Source organism: Ranitomeya imitator, chromosome 10 (assembly GCF_032444005.1).
Source record: "Ranitomeya imitator isolate aRanImi1 chromosome 10, aRanImi1.pri, whole genome shotgun sequence".
Classification (NCBI taxonomy): domain Eukaryota; kingdom Metazoa; phylum Chordata; class Amphibia; order Anura; family Dendrobatidae; genus Ranitomeya; species Ranitomeya imitator.
The window spans coordinates 20,448,196-20,466,654 of NC_091291.1; the positions used below are offsets into that span (position 1 = coordinate 20,448,196).

Genomic DNA, 18,459 nt, shown 5'->3' on the forward strand with positions numbered 1-18,459 from the left:
TTTAAAGTGCTCAAAAACAGAGGAGCACTCTGCACCACATGATCGCCACGCTCCCACAGCGGCGTAGCCCATTCCAACGCCCTGTCCGACAATAGAGACACAATAAATCCCACCTTAGCCCACTCTGTGGGGAAACGTGCAGCCAGAAGCTCGAGATGAATAGGGCACTGACTCACGAATCCCCTACAAAATTTGCTATTACCAGAAAATTTTTCTGGCAGCGGGAGGCGAGAAAATGTCGGAACAGGGGTGGCAATGGACAAAGTTGCTGCAGCCACGCTGGCAGCCTGTACAGCAACTGCGGTAACATCCACAGCTGGGGTTGCGCTCTCGAGAGCCGCCAACCTACCCTCCAGCTGCTGTATATACCGCAGGGATTGCTGTTTGTCCGTCATCACTAGCCAGACCCTGGCGCTAGTGTAATGTTAGGGCTAGCGGAACGCACCAAATAATAAGACTGATAGTGTACGGTGCGTTCGTAGCCCGGGGTCCACCGTGCAGAGATGGAACCTGCTGCTGAGTAATGACGGACTATATGGCGGTACTCATAAGTATACTCGCGTGGGTTAAACTTCACCCAACGTGAAGGAAGCGATCCTGTTGCGTCACAGGATCGAGGTACCGCACATAGAAGGCAAGCAAGTAGTCAGCGAACTTAACCCCTACTAGGATTGAAGTCCGATTAGACCACTTGCTGACACAACACCGCAACAGGGTGTGTTAGGCAACTCTTATAATTAGAGCACCGAAGTGCGAACTGTGCCATGCTGGCAGGCACCACTAAGCACCCAGACGTGGGTCAGGAAGCGCACTACTGGCGCGTGGCGCCGCACTGGCGGTCACAGCAATAGACGCTGATACGTGTGTGACACGTTGAGTGATTTGTCGGGCGCTAGATAGCAGCCGTACTCCATACGCGAACAGTCATACAATAGGGTAGGGGTATTTAATGAACGACTTGCACTCACAACAAACACACGTATTCAATTGTACACTAGCGCATGGCCGTGCGGTCATGCGCAGTTTATATAATTGCAGGACAGGAAGTGGCCACAGAAACTTTGCCCTTCCAGGGCCTGCCAAGAGGACCAATGGAATGCGCTGCAGAGCCAGAGCACATGACCCTCGATCTCCAATGGGAGATCTTGCTCTGGGCATGCTCAGTGTGCGCAAACAAGGACTTAGTCCCAGGGAAGTCCGCTCGCCGCTGACCAGCACTGACTTTAATGGCAGGAGCTGAAGAAACAGCAGTAACTCTCTGTACAGAGTGAGAGCGAGCAAGACACTGGGAGCGACGTCCCTGCTGAGCAGACTCCACTGCGGCTGGAGGAGAATGGGAGACCGCAGCGGAGACGGATCGAGATTCCCCCTGTGCAGCAGAGGAAACTCGACTCCTAACATCCTGTTTGACACCAATCGACACTATTATTTGCTACTACGTTGATAACAAATATTTTATTTTTATATTGAGATTCCGGGAGGTGTCCCTATTGTACTTCGTTAAGAAATCAGGAAGAAAAATTGCTAAGTAATGAGCTTTCATAAAAAATTAAGCGCATAAGTGCTTATCCTACGTCACTATTTGTATATATGTAATTGCAGCACTTATTATCCAGACAGAAGAAGTCGGAGAAGATATCACACCTTGCAGGAGAAGAAAACATCCACGGTATGTAGATCTCAATAACTCCGCCCGGTGTTTCCGCTACAGATTTGTCCCGGCTAGACCTTTAAAGATAACGCACACAGACTGAAACATATCGTTACCCACGAAAGCTGCACTCTAGATCCTCCGTCCTATTGGGTTCAAATGCTGAAAATACTTTAAAGGGTAGCGTGGCATATTAACTAATTTCAAATTCTCCTACTCGCCCAATAATGCCACATTTCTCTCTGTTCCCGCTAGGATTTTAGATAATTGTCTCCCCCTTTTACTCTTAACATTGGACAGGGCTGTGTATTACCTCCCTCTCTTTTTTGTGCTGACTTGGAAGACTGTGATTAGAAGGAACCCCATATGCCCAAAGTCAGTATCGGCAATATCCCCCTCCAGTTTCCACGCTCCGATATTTACAATTTCCCAGGATTTTGTTTCAAGTCTTCCACTAATCTTAATTCAACTAACGCACACATCATCACTAGTGAAAATTAAGAAATGTTGATTAAAATATATATATTTTTTATATTGAGATTCCAGGAGGTGTCACTATTGCACACCCTAAAGAATCCAGGAGGAAAATAAAAGCTGCTAAGTAATGAGCTTTCGTTAAAAAATAAACATATATTTGCTTTATGTGCATAATTATTTGTACATATGTAATTCCAGCACTTATTATCCAGACTCAAGAAGGTGGAGGAGACATCACATATGGTAACAGAAGAAAACAGCCCCGGTATGTAGATCAATGACACAAAATAGAATATTGAAAATTTACGTTAGCATTAAATATTATTTGAGTAACAGTATACATTATTAGAAGTTTATTGTAAAAAAAATTGGTATAGATAGGTATGAGCATAAGGTTAATTAACTTTCAACACCTTGCGATTTTCAATTTTAATGCATTCATCTTTTTCTCCGCTTCTTCCTAGAGCTCTAACTTTTTTAGTTTTCCGACAATACGGCCATATGGGGGATTCTTTTCTTGCAGGATGAGTTGTGCTTTTGCATGACACCATTGCTTTTACCATACAGTGTACTGGAAAATGAAAATTCCAAGTGCTATGAAATTGCAAAAAAAAGTGCAATTCCATAATATATGTTTTTGAGGTTGTTTAATTACTATGTTCACTAAATGCTAAAACTGACCTACCAATATGATTCTCCAGGTCAGTGCAAGTTCGCAGATACCAAACATGTATAGGTTATTGTGGTGAAAAAAAAATTCCAAAAATTGGAAGAAAACAATTGGCGCCATTTTCCGAGACCCCCTAGCGTCTCCATTTTTTGGGATCTAGGGTTGGGTGAAGGCATATTTTTTGCAGCCCCGGATTAATTGAATATAAATTCCATGATTTACTAGTTTAGTGGATTAAAAAATACCACAGGTGGCCCCCTTCCTTAAATGTTTGCTTTGTTCACAAATTGTCGTTACTAAAAAGATGCACCCTTGTAAAAAGAAAGAACAATTTTAGACCAATGTGATACAAAATTGTGAAGAAGTTCGGCCGTATGGCAAGGAGGAGGGGTTTGTCTCTATGTAAAGTCTTGTCTAAAGTCCACTTTAAGGGAGGATATTAGCGAAGGAAATGAGGATGTCGAGTCCATATGGGTCGAAATTCATGGAGGGAAAAATGGTAACAAAATTCTCATTGGGGTCTGTTACAAACCCCCAAATATAACAGAAACCATGGAAAGTCTACTTCTAAAGCAGATAGATGAAGCTGCAACCCATAATGAGGTCCTGGTTATGGGGGACTTTAACTACCCGGATATTAACTGGGAAACAGAAACCTGTGAAACCCATAAAGGCAACAGGTTTCTGCTAATAACCAAGAAAAATTATCTTTCACAATTGGTGCAGAATCCAACCAGAGGAGCAGCACTTTTAGACCTAATACTATCTAATAGACCTGACAGAATAACAAATCTGCAGGTGGTCGGGCATCTAGGAAATAGCGACCACAATATTGTGCAGTTTCACCTGTCTTTCACTAGGGGGACTTGTCAGGGAGTCACAAAAACACTGAACTTTAGGAAGGCAAAGTTTGACCAGCTTAGAGATGCCCTTAATCTGGTAGACTGGGACAATATCCTCAGAAATGAGAATACAGATAATAAATGGGAAATGTTTAAGAACATCCTAAATAGGCAGTGTAAGCGGTTTATACCTTGTGGGAATAAAAGGACTAGAAATAGGAAAAACCCAATGTGGCTAAACAAAGAAGTAAGACAGGCAATTAACAGTAAAAAGAAAGCATTTGCACTACTAAAGCAGGATGGCACCATTGAAGCTCTAAAAAACTATAGGGAGAAAAATACTTTATCTAAAAAACTAATTAAAGCTGCCAAAAAGGAAACAGAGAAGCACATTGCTAAGGAGAGTAAAACTAATCCCAAACTGTTCTTCAACTATATCAATAGTAAAAGAATAAAAACTGAAAATGTAGGCCCCTTAAAAAATAGTGAGGAAAGAATGGTCGTAGATGACGAGGAAAAAGCTAACATATTAAACACCTTCTTCTCCACGGTATTCACGGTGGAAAATGAAATGCTAGGTGAAATCCCAAGAAACAATGAAAACCCTATATTAAGGGTCACCAATCTAACCCAAGAAGAGGTGCGAAACCGGCTAAATAAGATTAAAATAGATAAATCTCCGGGTCCGGATGGCATACACCCACGAGTACTAAGAGAACTAAGGAATGTAATAGATAAACCATTATTTCTTATTTTTAGGGACTCTATAGCGACAGGGTCTGTTCCGCAGGACTGGCGCATAGCAAATGTGGTGCCAATATTCAAAAAGGGCTCTAAAAGTGAACCTGGAAATTATAGGCCAGTAAGTCTAACCTCTATTGTTGGTAAAATATTTGAAGGGTTTCTGAGGGATGTTATTCTGGATTATCTCAATGAGAATAACTGTTTAACTCCATATCAGCATGGGTTTATGAGAAATCGCTCCTGTCAAACCAATCTAATCAGTTTTTATGAAGAGGTAAGCTATAGGCTGGACCACGGTGAGTCATTGGACGTGGTATATCTCGATTTTTCCAAAGCGTTTGATACCGTGCCGCACAAGAGGTTGGTACACAAAATGAGAATGCTTGGTCTGGGGGAAAATGTGTGTAAATGGGTTAGTAACTGGCTTAGTGATAGAAAGCAGAGGGTGGTTATAAATGGTATAGTCTCTAACTGGGTCGCTGTGACCAGTGGGGTACCGCAGGGGTCAGTATTGGGACCTGTTCTCTTCAACATATTCATTAATGATCTGGTAGAAGGTTTACACAGTAAAATATCGATATTTGCAGATGATACAAAACTATGTAAAGCAGTTAATACAAGAGAAGATAGTATTCTGCTACAGATGGATCTGGATAAGTTGGAAACTTGGGCTGAAAGGTGGCAGATGAGGTTTAACAATGATAAATGTAAGGTTATACACATGGGAAGAGGGAATCAATATCACCATTACACACTGAACGGGAAACCACTGGGTAAATCTGACAGGGAGAAGGACTTGGGGATCCTAGTTAATGATAAACTTACCTGGAGCAGCCAGTGCCAGGCAGCAGCTGCCAAGGCAAACAGGATCATGGGGTGCATTAAAAGAGGTCTGGATACACATGATGAGAGCATTATACTGCCTCTGTACAAATCCCTAGTTAGACCGCACATGGAGTACTGTGTCCAGTTTTGGGCACCGGTGCTCATGAAGGATATATTGGAACTAGAGAGAGTACAAAGGAGGGCAACAAAATTAATAAAGGGGATGGGAGAACTACAATACCCAGATAGATTAGCGAAATTAGGATTATTTAGTCTAGAAAAAAGATGACTGAGGGGCGATCTAATAACCATGTATAAGTATATAAGGGGACAATACAAATATCTCGCTGAGGATCTGTTTATACCAAGGAAGGTGACGGGCACAAGGGGGCATTCTTTGCGTCTGGAGGAGAGAAGGTTTTTCCACCAACATAGAAGAGGATTCTTTACTGTTAGGGCAGTGAGAATCTGGAATTGCTTGCCTGAGGAGGTGGTGATGGCGAACTCAGTCGAGGGGTTCAAGAGAGGCCTGGATGTCTTCCTGGAGCAGAACAATATTGTATCATACAATTATTAGGTTCTGTAGAAGGACGTAGATCTGGGTATTTATTATGATGGAATATAGGCTGAACTGGATGGACAAATGTCTTTTTTCGGCCTTACTAACTATGTTACTACTATTTTGAACCTAGGTCTCCGTCACTATTTTTTTAGCCCTTAAAAAAGCAGCAAAAAACCTAATGACAAATTTTATTTAAAACATATACCATAATTATAAAGAAATCTGATGCTTAAGTAAAAATATGAGTAATAATAAACATATATATATATTGGATTTTTTTATTTACAAAATATCATTAAAGACATACTTGGTTGAGATTCGGTGCAAAATACAATAATTTTAACGCTGTCTTTTTTTTTTCTTATACGGATAGTGAGATTTGTATAAAATCTGACTCTTTAGAATGCGAAGACTCTTCTCATGAATAACTCCTCGATAAATGGCACTTACGACAACCGAGATAACTCAAGCATGTACATTAACCTACAAATCTTCAGGCTTGTGGTCCATGTGATGGTTTACATATTAGGGACCACCGGAAATGGCATGGTCATTTGGTTCTGCATCTTCAGGATGAAGAAGACGGTCAACATCGTTTGGATTCTTAATCTGGCCATCACTGACTTTACTTTCACATTTTTTCTGCCTCTAAAAATTTCTTATTTGGCTCTGAGAAATCAGTGGTTATTCGGCAACTTCATGTGCAAGTCTTACTGGTTTTTGTATTATCTCAACCTGTCCGTCAGCGTCCTCCAGCTCGTGGTCATCAGCGCAGATCGTTACATTTGCGTCTATTTCCCGGTATGGTGTAAGAATCACCGAAGATCGAAATTGGCTGTGAATATAGCCATATTGCTTTGGTTCATTGCTATTCCTTTTAACGTTCAATACTTTTTAATTCGAAACATTGATAGAGATCAAAATAAAATAACTTGTCTTAACAGTCTTCAAAAGGATTATACATGGAAGGCTATTGTGAATCCCATTTTTTTGTTCTTTTTACCTTTCACCATCATCGTCTTGTGTTACGTGGCTATTGCCGTGCGAATAAAAAGAAGAGGAATCGTCAAATCTTCAAGGCCTTTCAAAATTTTTCTGGCCGTCATCATCCTTTTCTTTTTATGCTTTTTTCCTTATAATTTGTTCCTCGTTTTGCAACACTATGGACCTCAGAAGTTTTCTAAAGTGAATGAAAGCAGGAAACAAATAGCAAAAAGCCTGATGATAGCCAATAGCTGCATAAATCCCATCGTTTATGTCCTTTTTGGTAAAAATTTTAAGGAAAAAATCCTTGTCTCTCTGTATTCTGTGTTTAAGAAGGCCCTTATGGAAGATCTGGAGAAGGAAGCTTGCAGGGAGCAAGAAAGAGTAAAAGAAGGTGATGTGAATTCATGTGTAGTTTTTGAAGCAGAAAGCATCGGATGAACTTTTATAAGGTCTGTTTGTCCAAAGAGATAAAGATAGTTTATCAATTAGACATATATATTATATATATATATATATATATATATATATATATATATATATATATATATATATATATATATGGGGTTTTTTAATCATTTTTTTTAAAGAAAATGTTTTAGCTTGGTTTTCTAGTTTTTGTAACTAAATGGCATGTAACATAACTTTTTCATAAGTTTGGGATAAAATTGTTAGCAATACTTAAGGCTGGCAGAAACCACAGCTCTTGGCCAGGGGACAAAGCCTAAGAGATATACAGATGACTAAAAGGGATTGCAGCTGCTCCTTTCTGTTCTAACATATTTCCCCACCTGTTTTATCACAGGAGCGAGTGTTTCTGCCATGTCACCACCCAGTCCTGCGAGCTCATCATAAATCAAGTCAGTTACATAAGAGAGCAAAAGCCTGCGGAAGCTCCTACCCGACTCATCTGATTTATGAAGAACTCAAAGAGCTGCAGGAGCAACAGAAACTCTTGCTCCTGTGATAAAACAAACAGGCAAATAAGTTTATTTAGAAAACTACAGTTGCAAGTACCTGCTACAGGTTTTTTTTTCAGCATGGGACCAATTGTGGAACTTATTATTATTACAAATATACTTTGTTCATTCAACAACCCTTTTAAATATATTGCTTTATACATAAAAAGTACAAGGTGGGCCATTTATATGGATACACCTGGGTGGGCCATTTATAAAGTTGCATCCAAAATGGCTGCCATGGTCCCCACCCATCTTGAAAAGTTTTCCCCCTCCCATATACTAATGTGCCACAAACGGGAAGTTGATATCACCAACCATTCCCATTTTATTTAGGTGTATCCATATACATGGCCCACCCATTCTGCACACGTGAATTTTTCTGCTATAATTCTACACTGTATGCAAATATTGTACTGCTATAACATTCACATAAACAACACTGCTATATCGTATGCATAAATAATAATGTTACACCATACACATAATTATTAATATGCTTTACACAAAATAGTATCCAAATGTCATACATAACAATTTTAGCACAACACAATACACACACTAAACAATTAGCTTTGTGGTTGAAACAGTGAGTGCATTATGATTACTGTCGACGTCATTTTGGATAATATTCTTCAATAATTCCGTAGTAATTATGAATTATGAAGCTAAGATCTACAGAGAAGTGATAATTACTCTATATAATAAAGAAAAAGTGAAAAGTTGGAATATGTGTTTTCATTGCCAGTAATATATAAGTAGAACCGCTTGATTTAAGCTATTAATGTTAAGATACTTTTTGACAGATGTGAAGCCATTACTAACAGACAAAGCTCTAAGGACCTTAAAGCAGTTTGGTTGTATAAAAATTTTGGTACACAAAGGACGATGAGCAAGTTACCCAGTCTCTGTGTAAAGTAATGAGACGTCATCCAGGGAAATGGGTTTCACCAAGCCTTAACGATACAGTACGACCACAGATACTGTCACATTGTTTGTCTTGAACCTGGCAAAGGTTACATAAAATTGGGGAATTGGGGCCAAGTCTGGTTAAATGGATAAAGGAACATCAAGATCTCTAGAGATGGACCCGCAATTTTAAGATTGTTGATATTTTTCAGCAATTTTGGTTCTCAAGTCCTAACACATTTTTCTTCACCTTTTTCCGTTCTCCATACTTACTGTGGAACACACAGATGCACAATGCAAAGATTGAGTCAACTTTTCCTCTTTTTATCTGGTTTCAAGTGTCATTTTCATATTGCCGACAACTGTTACTTGCCACATATGAGTTTGAACGAGCATCACATGCTTGAAACAAAGCTGTTTACCCACAATATTGGAAAGGTGCCATCAATTTTGTCCAGCCCATTTTGGGGATATTGTGTGAAATGATGTCCATTTCGTCTTTTTTTCTGTTTTTTTTTTTTGTGCTGTTCCGATATACACAAAGCACATACATAGATTTTTTCTGGCTAACACAGTACTACAACATAATTTTTTTTAATATACACCATACAGTAACATCCAAACACTGTATGTTGCCCTTTAAGAGAATGGGAGCAGTAAATAGAGGAAGGTCAGAAGGTCTCTTCTACAGGAAAAGCCAGGCCAGTGTTGTGTTTCTTAATGACTTTTCGTAACTAGGTCTAGTCAGAATTCCTGTACTAAACTTCAAGTCACTGTATTATATTTAAGAAGGAGTTCTGACAACAGCTTCAAAGAGAACCCTATCTAGTATCCAGTTCTAGCTGTCCTCTGTAATAGCGCTCATCCTATAATAATATCTCCCATACTGTAATAATGTCTTTTATCCTTTATCAATGTGCCATATCCTGTAATAATATCATGTTCTGCCCATTCAGGCCCCAATTCTGTAATAACGTCCATCATTGTGGCTCCATCCTGTTATAATGTCCTTTGTCTTGGCCTCATCCTGTAATAATGTCCTTTGTCTTGGCTCCATCCTGTAGTAATGCACTTTGTCTTGGCCCCATCCTGTAATAATGTCCTTTGTCTGGGCCACATCCTGTAATAATGTCCTTTGTCTTGGCGCCATCTTGTAATAATGTTGTTTTATCTTGGCCCCATCCCGTAGTAATGCCCGTTGTCTTGGCCCCATCCTGTAGTAATGCCCTTTGTCTGGGCCACATCATGTAATAATGTCCTTTGTCTTGACTCCATCCTGTAATATTGTCCTTTGTCTTGGCCCCATCCTATAATAATGTCCTTTGTCTGGGCCACATCATGTAATAATGTCCTTTGCCTTGACTCCATCCTGTAATATTGTCCTTTGTCTTGGCCCCATCCTACAATAATGTCCTTTGTCTGGGCCACATCATGTAATAATGTCCTTTGTCTTGACTCCATCCTGTAATATTGTCCTTTGTCTTGGCCCCATCCTATAATAATGGCCTTTGTCTTGGCCGCATCCTGTAACAGTTTCCTCCTTCGTTGCTGTAATCCTGCAATACTATTACTAGTCTTGGCCCCCATACTGTAATATCCCCATGTTAGCCCAAACCTGTAATAATTGATTTAGCAAGTGTACACTATTCCTTATTAATAAAATAATGTAACTTAGTAAAAAAGGAAAATCTGTAGATCGCCAGTGGTTGTCACTATTGCACTAGTTATACATAGATAAATAAAAATGGAAGCAGTTACAATATAAGTCTGATAAGAAAGATTTGGATCGGTTGTTAGTCATGTGAAAATATTTCTAAAGATAGAATATTCTCAGTAAAGATTAAGAAGCTGAAATACAAATATGATATATGTGATGGGAGAATGTATCTGGACTTACAGAGAAGGAGAAGACATTGATACAAACAGAAGAGGGGAAGACTACGGTAGGTATATAGACGATTACTGCAATAGTGTAATATAGAGTTGTAATAATTCTCTGTTATACATGACTATAAGAAATGGTGGCTTTAATAAGAATTTAACTGAGTAAATAAATTGAAACTGTTTAGACGCAAAGTAAAGAAAAAAGAATCAAGTGCTCTATTGGGTCAAAGAAAACTTAATCTGGAATAGGAAACTAACAACTGCGGTAACTATGTGATACAAGGACAGAGTCTTTCCAAATGTAACGCCACATTAATTTGTGATTCTTTTGTCTCTTAAAAGGCTTCTTCCCTAGCTGTTAGAAGAGTCCCTTTGACAAAAAGCAAATAGAGGGTAGACTTCCCTCCAAAAATTTGTTATCAGGATATATCAAAGCTGGATTTTGTAATTTGGACAACTTCCACCCATTTAGGTTTGTGACATTAGTAAACACACCCTGTTTTACCTTTTTAGTACATGTATAAAATCAAACACAACATGTACACTTTAGAAAATGTTTAATCCTTACCTCCACCGCCCCACTAAAAAATAGAAATAACCCAAAATCCTAAATTATTTTCCTTAGAATCAAAGTATTAAAAATGTATAATTTCAGGATGCATATTTTTTTTTCTAAAACTTGGGTGTTATCTTCACTTTAGGCGACAGTGATGAGCTTTATGCTTTTGTTCATGAAAAACAAACATTATACATGAAAATGTTTCATTATAAATTAAGTCAATGCAAAATTTATCTGAAAGAAAAGCAGCACATTTGCACGTTTGGACATTACACATTTCGATCCATTTGGAGAAAACAAAAGCCAAAAATTTCCCTTTGCTTTGTTAAAAAATAGGAACACTTTTGGTTCATAGATGCTTAGAATTGTAAAACTGATCAATATAACAGTTGTATATCCAAATAAAGTATAAAAACTATAAATATGACATATAACGTCATATATATGTGACATATAATGTCCACGTAGTTATGATTGGCTTATGCAGTGCTATCGTATTCCATGGCGCTTTAAAGATATTATCATTACTGTCTAAATTCCCTATCAGTATGTCTTTGGAGCGTGGGAAAAAAAACAAAGAACCCTAGAGGAAACCCACGCAAACATGGGGCATGTTTCGCCTATTGCTTTCACCTGGTTCAAAGCAATAGGCAAAACGTGCATTGTGTGGAATACATTGACTCTTACTTCATGTTTATCTATTTATTTTCCTTAATTCCCTATCAGTATGACTTTGGAGTGTGGAAGGTAACCAGAGTTCCTAGAGGAAACGTATGCAAAGACGTGAAGAATACAGTTTCCTTGCAAATTTTGTCTTTAGTGAGATTTGAGCCCAGGACCACAGTGAAACAAAGCAACAGTGTTAACCACTGAGCCACTACCCCACACCAACTATGTTGTGCTAAACACACATTTCGCTTATTGCTTTAACTTTGTTCCCTATTCAAAGCAATAGGTGAAATGCACGTTGGGCGCAACATCTTTGGTGTGGGGTCTGTACCCAACGTGAGTCATTGGCTCTTTCTCTATATCTATCTATTAATTGGTGTCCACCTTTCGATCAACAGGTTTACTATGTGCCTCTCCTTTATGAATCATTAATTTCCTTTTAGCACATATCACTTTTTTCCATACCATTAGGTTTTATTGCATATATCATGGCTACATGATTAATATTATTTACATTAATTAGATAACTTGTCTATACACATGAAAGGTGCTGGATTGGTATAGGTTCACCTGAGCTGCCGTCAATAGATGATAAGAAGACAGGAATCCAAAGATCAATTGCTGTGGTTTATTGGTCAACGCGTTTCGAAGTTTCAAACTTCTTCATCAGGACAAAACCATGGTTGTCCTGACGAAGAAGTTTGAAACTTCGAAACGCGTTGACCAATAAATCACAGCAATTGATCTTTGGATTCCTGTCTTCTTATCATCTATCAACAGCTGTCCACATGAACCCATACCATTCCAGCACCTTTGATTCTTTCCTCGTTGGTCTGCAGGAGCCTAAGCCTCTTTCAGTGGTTGTGTGCACTCAACCCTATCAGGTGACCACGATAATGCGTATTCTTCCCCAGATAAGACTATTGCTTGTCCAGGTTTATTCCTTTTCTGTCTATACACTAATTTCCTTTTTGCCCCTTTTATTGATCAATAGGTTCACTATGTTGACATTATTTATGGCTGCTATTTTATCTTCTTGTAGCACATGTCATTTTATACCTACACTAATTTTAAATGAACTAAGTAGCATCATGGCTACTTGATTAATACCATTTTTTTTGTCATACTTCAATTATAGTTCTGTTTATAACTATTGTTTCTAGCATAGTCACTTTAGTAACCTGTCTATATATATGGACATATTCATTCAATAACATATTATTTCTTTAGTACTTTATTAAATTGCTTCACGACTCTTTGGTATGTTACTTGTGTGGTGCAGTAACCCACGTTACAGCCAGGGGGCGCTGTGTGTGCGCTTCAAGATGTGCTTGGAGGCATAAATGTGATGAGACAAAGACCGGCAGAAGTGTAAATGGCCGGTGTGTGTGTTGCAGAGGAAGACACGCTGCGCTGTCAGTCTGAAGTTAAGTTGGTGTGCTGGGACCTGTAGTCCCACAAGTAATTGTGTAATTCTAATGGGAGACTGGCAGGGCTAGTTATGAGAGATGGGAGAGTCAAACTAGCCACACACACCCACACTCCCACCCAGGGGAGTGGTTACACCTAGATAATGTGACCAGAGTGTGGGTCACATTGAGGGGGTTGGGTTCAGAGTGTATGGATCCGTTTGGTGCATGTGCAAGGTCCTGGATGGTCGGTGTTGGAGTCTCCTGGCATTGGAGAAGTCCTGGAAGCACTGAAGAGTGAGTCCTGCAATAGCCGAGGTGTTGGATTGTCCTGAAGTGGGCTGGAGTCCTGGAAGCACTACTAAAGCTATGGACTGAGTGCTCGAGGTGTTGGATTGTCCTGGTATGGACTGGAGTCCTGCAAGCACCTGGTAAGAGTGAGTCCTGCAATAGCCGAGGTGTTGGATTGTTCTGAAGTGGGCTGGAGTTCTGGAAGCACTGCTGAGGCTATGGACTGAATGCTCGAGGTGTTGAATTGTCCTGGTATGGACTGGAGTCCTGCAAGCACCTGGTAAGAGTGTGAGCCCTGGAATGGTCAGGGTGTTGGATTGTCCTGGGATGGATTGGAGTCCTGCAAGCACCTGGTAAGATCATGGACTGATGGCCTGTGATTGGACTTCCTGGAAGAGCATGGAAAGGCTGCGTCTACAGAGCCTGAGATGGTTTCTGTGTTGGGGACGCTATAGTTCCTACTGTGGGTCTGGACTATCCGAGGGCCCTGGGCACAAGGACGTGATCCCAGTGAGGCAGTTTCCCTGTGAACGAGCACTGGCAGGAGTCAGTGTGTGGAGCTGGAGCTCCTGAGCGGTAACCCTGGTATGGGAAAAAACCTGTAATATACGGCAGAGACGTATCTGCCATTGGAACAGACTGTCAGTGGTTAATATGTTCCGTTGGTACACACAATGAACTGTAATGAACTGTGCGCTAGCATATGACAGTTGCTGAACTGTGCAGTCACCTGGTGACTGGAGAGATAAGGCGTGACTATTGAATGCTTTGTAAAGCCACACGTGTTAAAGTAACAGACTATGTGTAAGCTACTGATGTGTAACCTGGCTTACGGTGCGGTTTATGACGCTTTAATAAACCAAAATGGACTTAATTTGTGTGAGAAATCGTGTCTGTATGCGTTATTCCCATGCAAAGCGAGTGTCCCCCAAGACCCGAAGTAAGGGAAATGCTACAATTGCTACATGCACAATTATGGTAAACTCCTACATCATATATTTTAATCCTTTGGTGTAATTCTATTTCCCTAAAAAATTCCAATCTACTTTGATTGAATTAAATGTAGCAAAAATTTAAATATAACATTATAGGTTGTTTTTCATAATTATAGGTTTTATAGATTCTAATTCTATGCAACAAAATACCAAAAACCAAACAAGTTCCTGTCGACAGATTTTGGCTCCAAACATTTTTCCAAATTTCCCTACTGCACCAGAGATGTGCATGTTCCATTACAAATTGGTTTTGGGTCAAATTCACTACTTGTTTTTTTCTACTGCCTTACAAATGGACACTTATGGTATTTTAGGAAAATTTACAACTGTTTAATCCAAACGGAAAAAAATTAGGAAGATAAAGTCTGAACATTCGAGTTTGGTCGTGGTTTGGCTTCTTCCAAGTAAACAACTTGTTTGTATCTTCACAGGAACAAAAGAATGATGGGTCAACAAAATTAAACTGAGTGAAGGGAAAATAATTACATAGAATTTTGCCTTTTTTTTCAAAGTAGAATTTGATATCATTTTCTCAACTTGTTTTTTGTTTCCAATCTCTATTTGAGTCAATTATTATCCTGTGAGAGTAGAAGGCTTCCATCATGCAATATGACACTTTCATTAATTTCTCTTTTTATTTAGTTTTTCCAGAAAAGAAATACAAGAAAATATTCCAGGCAAATGTGATATGGAAAAAATAATGGAGAATGTAACATATTTAATTTCCACGGAAAATGCCACAGATTCAGAATCTATAAATTATTATGAAGACTACACAGGAAATAATGAATATACCGCCATTGTCATTCAGGCCATTTGCTTTGTGGTGATCTGCTCAGTGTTTTGTTTGTTGGCAATCATTGGAAACGGTCTTGTCATCTGGTTCGGCTTCTTCAGGATGAAAAAGACAGTCAACGTCGTGTGGTTCCTCAGCTTGGCCATCGCTGATTTCTTCTTTGCATTAACTATTCCTGTGTATACTGCACAATTAGTATTAGGAAATTCGTCAATATTTTCGTGCAAATTAATGCCGCTACTTTTTTATCTTAACACATCAGTCAGTGTCCTCCAGCTCACGGTCATCAGTGTAGACCGATGCCTCTGTGTCGTGTTCCCGGTATGGTGTCATAACCACCGGAGGCCAAGATTGGCTTTCACCATTGCCCTGATCATTTGGATATTTTCATTTGCTCTGGCTACACCCTACATAACATATAAAGAAGACACGTTACCCAATTTCAATGCAACACTTTGCATTTTTGACATAGAAAATTATATTTCCCTAAAAAAGACAATTTTTGGCTTTGTTTTCTACTTTCTTTTACCTTTTATAATCATTGTCTCATGTTACACCGTGGTTGTCTTGCACATGAGAAAGAAACGCATCTTCACGTCTTCTAGGCCTTTGAAAACCATCATGGCCATCATCATTGCCTTCTTTATCTGTTGGTTTCCTAGCTACTTTATTTCCTTTCATATAATATTTAGATCCATTTGGGTTAATTTTTATTTATTTTATTATGGAAGTTTTATCGCCATGCTCCTAATAATCATGAATTCTTGCATTAACCCCATCCTCTACGTCTTCATCGGTCAAGATTTCAAGGAAAAATGTTGCGGCTCATTCCAGGTTACGCTTGAGAAGGCGCTTCTAGAAGACGAGGGAATGGAAGATTGTGAGAAACAAGAAGGAAATATAGCTCTTACACGGGGACATACAGAAGAAAAATCAGAAATCATGCAATAGCATGAATTACAAGATGACTTTGGATCAAATGTAGATTTTTTAAAGGATTCTTTTTTGCTTTTTTCATTCTATTTGACTTTTACCAAAAAGTAAAGAAAGCTGAATTACATAAATTTAACTATAAAGTACCCTAAGTTAAAGCACTTATCGTTTTGTAATAATGAAATATATTTAATTCTGCTTATATAAAATAAATAAAATTAACAAAATGACATTGCTCTAGTCTATTTTATGTTTTTCAAATGTATTCAGGATAGTAATATTTTTTTTTTTAACTTCGATGCATATATTTTCAGCAATAGATACATTTTCAAATTGAGTTTCATGAAATATTTTGTACCTTAGCCTTTTACATGTTCTTTGATTCCCTACATATTGCTAGCTGAAGAAAGGGGTACCTGAGAATCTGTCAGAGCTGATTCCAACAGTGAGTAAGTCCACCCCTTTTAGCTGATTTACGACCACCTAAAATATCAGTTCAACTTCGCGGCTGTCAGTGGTCATAAATAAGCAGATGCATAGTGTGATGTTCCGTAGCTCACTATGCATAATATGATGTCCAATACCCCCGATAAATGGTATTATGGAACCCACAATGCATTTCCCATATGATGTCACCACAGTTTTCTGAACCATGGGTTCCGTAAAACAACACATCTAAGTATATACTCACCTAATCCTGACTAAACATCCACCACAGATTCCATGTACTCTTCTAATAAAGTTCCAGCTCAGTCTGTATGATACAGTGATATCATTGTGCTGCTTGAACAATAAAGACCTACCTCTCCCGACAAGCCTACAACCTGCAGTAACCATCGATCCTCACAAGATCTCCTTCTCTATTCCCCTCTGATCTCCTCTTACCACAATCGCATATAAGATTTCTCTCGCGTATCACCCTGTCACGATATGGTATGAAATATCACATAAGTTTAGTTGCTCGTCAGCTCATGAGGTGGGCTAAACCCCCCCTTCACTAGCTGACTCTACTTGTTTCTCTCTGGGCTACAGGACTGTATGCTAGAAGGGGGTTTTATTGCCCTGGGGTCGTAAATTCCAGGCTCAGAGGAAAGTCCCTCACCCCTCCCACCTTCACTAGTCAGAACTGGTAAAGTGGCTCCAAAATTCATGAAAGATCCTTTGTTTGGTTTTGGTACGATATTATGCACCATGTTTACGGTAAGAACACGAAAATATATATTCGTATTCCCACTCGGTGTAGGTACCCATCCCTTGAAACTCGGGCTTCTAACTCCATCTGGTAAAGAAGTAGGGATTTCTCTGTAAATATGTATCCCAGTTAGGACATATTTGATCTCATTAGAATGCTCACGTTAATCTGAGATGAATGATGAGCTTTTTAGGACGCTGACATGTTTTGTAGTGAAGTTATAGAAACTAGAGAGAATAGTTTAAAGTTTAGGCAGAATGTAGAGAGAGGAGGGTCTGGATAAGCCAGCCTTTCTGTGATGTCACAGCCTTAATGTTTTAAGTGTCTGGCAGGCTCTGAGGAGTCACTTGCTGCTGGATTTCTTGTCCTGTCCTGGAAGAGCCCTGCTCACGTCCCAATGAGCTGGGACGTATGGGAAAAACTCCACTAGCCTGGTTGCCTGTCATGCTTTGAACATGTAAGTGTTGTTTTTTTTTTCTCTTTTATTCCCTTTATGTTATAATTACCCATGTACATATTTGCAATTGTCTCATTTGTAACTTCTTTATGAAAATATTTTTGATAACGCACTGCCTAATTAATTTCAATGGGATATAATATTATATATTAGTCCGTTCTCCTGTTCTAAACCGTACCCTAAGTCTCTTGAAGGGAAAATACGCTACTGTTACTGTTGTGTTGGGTTAGCTTCGGACCCGTTTAATCGAAGCTGGTGGCGGCGATACCGTGTGCAGGCTTTTGGGTTATGTTGTAGCGGCTGCGGCGTTAATAATTATTGTTCCTGCCTGAGTGGGAGTAGTTATCGCGTCGCTGCAGCGTGCCCAATAGCCAGTACATAGCAGGCAGCCTTTCTGGCGACTAATTACCCAGGGTGCAGTACCTAATCTGACCTGAGAGTAAGGGGGCGCCAGAGAGCTGCAAGTGTTAAGTGGAACTGTAAGCGGGATATACATAAATCCCTGCAGTTTGTGGTATATAGAAAGCAGTGGGATACCTAGAATAAGCCCCTGCTGTAAACTAAGCGGTCAATAGCCTTGTGTGTGGTTTTTTCATCACATTGTTAGCAGTGGAGGGATAACTAAGATAAGCCCCCCTGCACATGTGATAG

The 18,459-nt window shown here is 39.3% G+C and overlaps 2 protein-coding genes across 3 annotated transcripts in view; both read left to right on the forward strand.

Moving 5' to 3' along the window:
• The first annotated feature begins 2,325 nt into the window (after positions 1-2,325).
• On the forward strand, positions 2,326-7,203 carry LOC138651377 (formyl peptide receptor-related sequence 4-like). The gene is made up of 2 exons (XM_069741524.1): positions 2,326-2,393; positions 6,145-7,203. Exon 2 carries the CDS (start codon positions 6,192-6,194, stop codon positions 7,194-7,196), a length of 1,005 nt encoding a protein of 334 aa, XP_069597625.1. The 5' UTR covers positions 2,326-2,393; positions 6,145-6,191; the 3' UTR covers positions 7,197-7,203.
• Positions 7,204-10,469: 3,266 nt separating this feature from the next.
• LOC138651025 (chemerin-like receptor 1) overlaps positions 10,470-18,459 on the forward strand; it is a 31,585-nt gene continuing 23,595 nt past the window's right edge. The window contains exons 1-2 of one of the 2 annotated variants that reach the window (XM_069740953.1): positions 10,471-10,566; positions 15,073-16,372. In XM_069740953.1, coding sequence (XP_069597054.1) covers positions 15,119-16,177 — 1,059 coding nt within the window. In that variant the 5' untranslated portion in view covers positions 10,471-10,566; positions 15,073-15,118 and the 3' untranslated portion in view covers positions 16,178-16,372. Of the gene's footprint in view, positions 10,567-15,072; positions 16,373-18,459 lie in introns of those variants that run through there. The other variant, XM_069740955.1, reaches the window with a different exon arrangement.

Excerpts from the sequence above, each read along its gene's own strand:
- LOC138651377 (XM_069741524.1), top strand. The coding sequence starts at position 6,192 with ATGAATAACTCCTCGATAAATGGCACTTACGACAACCGAGATAACTCA.